This window comes from Brachypodium distachyon, chromosome 3 (genome assembly GCF_000005505.3).
Source record: "Brachypodium distachyon strain Bd21 chromosome 3, Brachypodium_distachyon_v3.0, whole genome shotgun sequence".
Classification (NCBI taxonomy): Eukaryota; Viridiplantae; Streptophyta; class Magnoliopsida; order Poales; family Poaceae; genus Brachypodium; species Brachypodium distachyon.
This window is the reverse complement of record NC_016133.3, coordinates 43,052,881-43,057,200: the sequence shown is the minus strand read 5'-3', so window position 1 is coordinate 43,057,200 and position 4,320 is coordinate 43,052,881. Positions and strand designations below refer to the sequence as shown.

The window sequence follows — 4,320 nt, the reverse complement described above, 5'->3', positions numbered from 1 at the left end:
AATATCATATTTTAGAAATAGATCATCCATTTTTGTTAAATTTGAGACAAAAATTATGAAACGGAAATAGTATAAACGAGAGTAAAATCAAGCTAGGAACCGAAATCTCGATGGAGAGAACACGCTCGTACTCCGTAGAAACAAAGAGCAGTTCCCGGAGAAGAAAAAGCGGCAGAGGCAGGACACACTGCTCAAGGGAGATAGAGACAGGGAGAGGGGAAAACAACGTTAATCTGGAGCCTCTTTCGGCCCTGCATGCATCAATCAAAAAAGATCTCCTCGGGACCGTATCGCTTATCATTACCAGCCTTTCAGGCTCGATTCAGCGGCGGCCGGCCGATCGAGGCGATCCCATCCAACAACAAGGCGTCGTTAATTTGGTCCCCCAATGACAGGGTTGCACGTGAATTGCTACGAGCCTGTGATCAGATATATGGGCCGTCAAATCCAGCCTCCCATATATGGGCCAGTAGACGGACCGGTAACTTCTAACCTCAATGGATGGCCCGCTTTATCTAGCTAGCCCATATGGAGCGGAACAGATGCACAGGCCCATCTGATAACTGGGCCCATCAAGGCCCCCCTAAGGCCCTAACGCTACAGGCAGCCCACGTTTTTTTTAATCCGGCGTCGAGAGAGACCACGGAAAGACCAAAACAAAAGCTTGCTCGCGTCGCGTTCTTTCGCAAGGGTCAGCTCGGCTCTCTCGACTGCGTCCTCTTCCTCGCCGAGAAGGGGAACGGAAGCGCCGACCAGAACCGAGGGCGAGCGGCGGTAGTTCTCCGACCTCTGCCGGCGGGCGGCGAGTAAGTAGTCTCCTCCTGCTCCTCTTCTTCTCCTGTTACCCCCCGAATTTCCTCTACAGGATTTGGGGACATGTTACTCCCGGACGAGGCCAGATCCAACCGGCCGCTTCGCCTGTAGGTAGCGCAGGGCTTCATCGGCAACCCGATCGATCGATTTCCGTAGCTCAGTGCCTCTCGGGCGTGGTTTTTTTAGCACGGATTTGAGATGCCGCCCGCTGTAGGATCGGTTACCCCTCTGCCTGAGTAATCTAGGACGCGATTACGTCGTGTTCTGGTACTGCAGGTGCCCCGTGTTGAATAAACGCCCGTGTAATGTAACCCTGCTGTCTACGCAACCCCTTAGACGAAAAATTGGAGATTTTGTTTTGTTGGTGCTTGTGTGGAGGCTGGTCGGAGAGATCCAGCTGACACTTTGGAAACTCTGTATCTTGCAGGAAGCTCTGTGCGGCAAGTTGTTGCTCTTCTGTTGTAAGGGATACATGATGGAGGCGCTGAGTTGGAGAACGGCGTGCCTCGTGGTCCTCTGTGTGCTGCCCTTCTTGCGCCCGGCTGCGGGTATCCGCTTCGTGATCGATAGGGAGGAGTGCTTCTCGCATAACGTGGAGTACGAGGGGGACACTGTCCATGTATCCTTCGTGGTGATCAAGGCCGACACGCCGTGGCATTATAGCGAGGATGGGGTGGATCTTGTTGTAAGCAAGCGCTTCTTAATCCCTTTTTTTCGTGTATGTGTAGATGTCTGAAAGGAAAGCTCAAGTGTTCTTGACAGATAGTTGTGCTCGCGTGTTCTCAGAGATGTTTTGTCATTTATATTGTGGTAGCCGCACGATACTTACCATTCTGGATCACAGAGCACATGCTAATAGCAGAATATGAAAGATTATCAAAGTATACGACATGTTAGCATTTGAAGTACTCCTACTTTTTTTTGTGAACTTAAAATCTGGCTTTACTTTATCACCTTTTTAGTCTTTCATACATGTTTATAGATTCCAAGCACTTAAAAGATATAGGATATGTTGACTAGGATGCAGATTACAGATTATACCAATCTCAATCTTTAAAAGAACCAGGGAATAGGGTGCAGGGAAGAACGTATTGTTCAATGAAAACATGGATGGGGCAAGATATATTACAAGGGTTTCATCACAGGGAATGGATATAATAGAGACTAACAAATTGATGGCCCACTGGTCACATGTAAGATCATGATTTGCCAGTTATCGGATGGAAATTAACACCACGATATTATGGACCTGGGATCATTTTTTTTTGAAACAAACAAATAGAAGACACAAAGTTGTTTATTTTTATATTCATTGTCGGTTTGTTGTAGCTGGTATGAAAATATTATATGGCTGATGACAATTTTAACTTTAATCGTAGTTGTTTTTCACAGTCCAGCTGAATAAAGTTATAATCATACTCAATAAATTACTAACCCAAAGGGATTGATCTAGTTGCTTAAATAGACCAATCAGGAAATACCGTAGCAAAATTACAAGCGAAAATAGCAGTCTAAATTGAACACCTTGTAACATTTCATTATTGTTGTGTTCATTAAGTTCTAGCATAACCCACTGTTATGTTTCTCCATCTTGATTAATTACAGGTTAAAGATCCTAATGGAGGTCAAGTCCGCGATTCTCGTGACAAGACTAGCGATAAATTTGACTTCATTGTTCAGAAGAGAGGGGTTCACCGCTTCTGCTTCACCAATAAATCCCCATATCACGAAACCATAGACTTTGACGTGCATGTTGGTCATTTTTCATATTTCGAACAACATGCCAAAGATGGTGAGAATTTCTGAAAATTTCCTAACTATTGGTAAAGCAAGAACATTCCGTCACCCTTGTTTTTCTTGGAATGGATGCAGAACATTTTGCACCTCTGTTCGAACAAATTGCAAAGTTAGATGAAGCGCTTTACAACATTCAGTTCGAGCAGCACTGGCTTGAGGCCCAAACTGACCGGCAAGCAATATGTAAGTATCCTTTGTTATCACTTGTCTTGGAAATACTAGATCAGTTTTATTAATTTACCTATACTTTATGTGCAATTATAGCTTGTTCCTCATTGAGAGGCAGGTACACGCTGGTTGTTTAGCTGAATCTACCAGCATTTACCAGCTGTAGCATCCACAGCATATTAAGTAATGCCAGTTATTAGATGTTTGTTCCTAACCTAAAAAAAGGATGGCATCTTTCTAGCCCCTAGATCTCATTGATATGATGCCAGTTTTTTGGCTGTTCGACTTTACTTTGTCTCAATTTTAAGCAGTAGTCTGCCAGAACCAATTTGGAGTTGCCTGGTGTTTGTGAAAGTGACATTTCTTTTCTTGATATAATAGTTTGTAGTCTGTCAGAACCAATTTAAGATTTACTGGTGTTTGTAGATGTGATATTTCTTCTTGATATAGTAGTTTTAATATTGTCCAGAATCAGCTTGAAACTGTCTGAAAATTTCGCAGTTTATGATAACTTGGTACATTACTCTGTGGGGTTCAACAGAATCACAACTGTCTAGCGAAGTTCCATGGTTTGTCAAGAAATCATTGTATAACAACTGTAACTTCAGTCTATGCTGAGCTTATATCGAAGCAGTCAGTGTATTGTGGCTATTCTTTCTTTGTGTATATAATCTCACCCTTCTGTTAAATCGCACTCGTGTCTAATCACGTCTACACCTCTGTGGTGCAGTGAATGAGAACATGAGCAAGCGGGCCGTCCACAAGGCGCTGATCGAGTCGGCGGCGCTGATCGCAGCCAGCGTCATCCAGGTGTACCTATTGCGCCGCCTCTTCGAGCGCAAGCTGGGGACATCCAGGGTCTGATAACTCCAACACTAGGAAGCTCGTCCTCGTCGTCCCAGCTAGCTGAAATGTAATACAAACTGCCGAACTGCCTGCGATTACTTGTTTGTGGATTCCTGTTACATGATCACCTTAAAAAAATAGAACCCAACAGTTACAATTTGAGTAGAATCTGTTCTACTTCCCCTTCTCTGATCTACTTCACGTTGATTACGCTAAGAGGTTCCAAACACAAACATGGCTGCTTTGCTTGCTGAACCGCTATGGTTGCAATCCTACTGATTGGTACCTAACCTTGCACAAGCTAGGGCATTGTTTTTCTGAGAAAAAGTTTAGGCTGTAAACGGTGTAGATTCCTTTCCTGATCAAAGAATTCGCAGATGCCAGATGAATGAGATGTCACATCGCAGTCGCCACAAGAGGAAGCGGGGAGAGTTATTAAACTCACGGGGCTTGAAACATGCCACTGAACTGCGTTAAATGGAAGTCTTGATGGATCGATCTTTTTATATACTGCTAGCATCTATTCTGCGCCAGATTTTTTTCCAAGTTGCCACAGCCAGTCAGCCTGGGCCTTGATTCCGTTAAGAGCTTGAAAACACAGTTGCGAACTGAAGTCTGAACTGCTATCACTGATTGTTAATTGCACGAGTGAGCCATTGCTCGTCCCTTGGCCACAAGATGCAGTCAACCGTGATG

General features: G+C 44.3%; 1 protein-coding gene across 1 annotated transcript; it reads left to right on the top strand.

The window, feature by feature from the left end:
• Window positions 1-646: 646 nt before the first annotated feature.
• LOC100846837 (transmembrane emp24 domain-containing protein p24beta2) lies at window positions 647-3,879 on the top strand. The gene is made up of 5 exons (XM_003574784.4): window positions 647-806; window positions 1,241-1,498; window positions 2,419-2,605; window positions 2,686-2,793; window positions 3,509-3,879. The coding sequence occupies exons 2-5, from the start codon at window positions 1,286-1,288 to the stop codon at window positions 3,640-3,642; spliced, it is 642 nt and encodes a 213-aa protein (XP_003574832.1). The 5' UTR covers window positions 647-806; window positions 1,241-1,285; the 3' UTR covers window positions 3,643-3,879.
• Window positions 3,880-4,320: the final 441 nt, after the last annotated feature.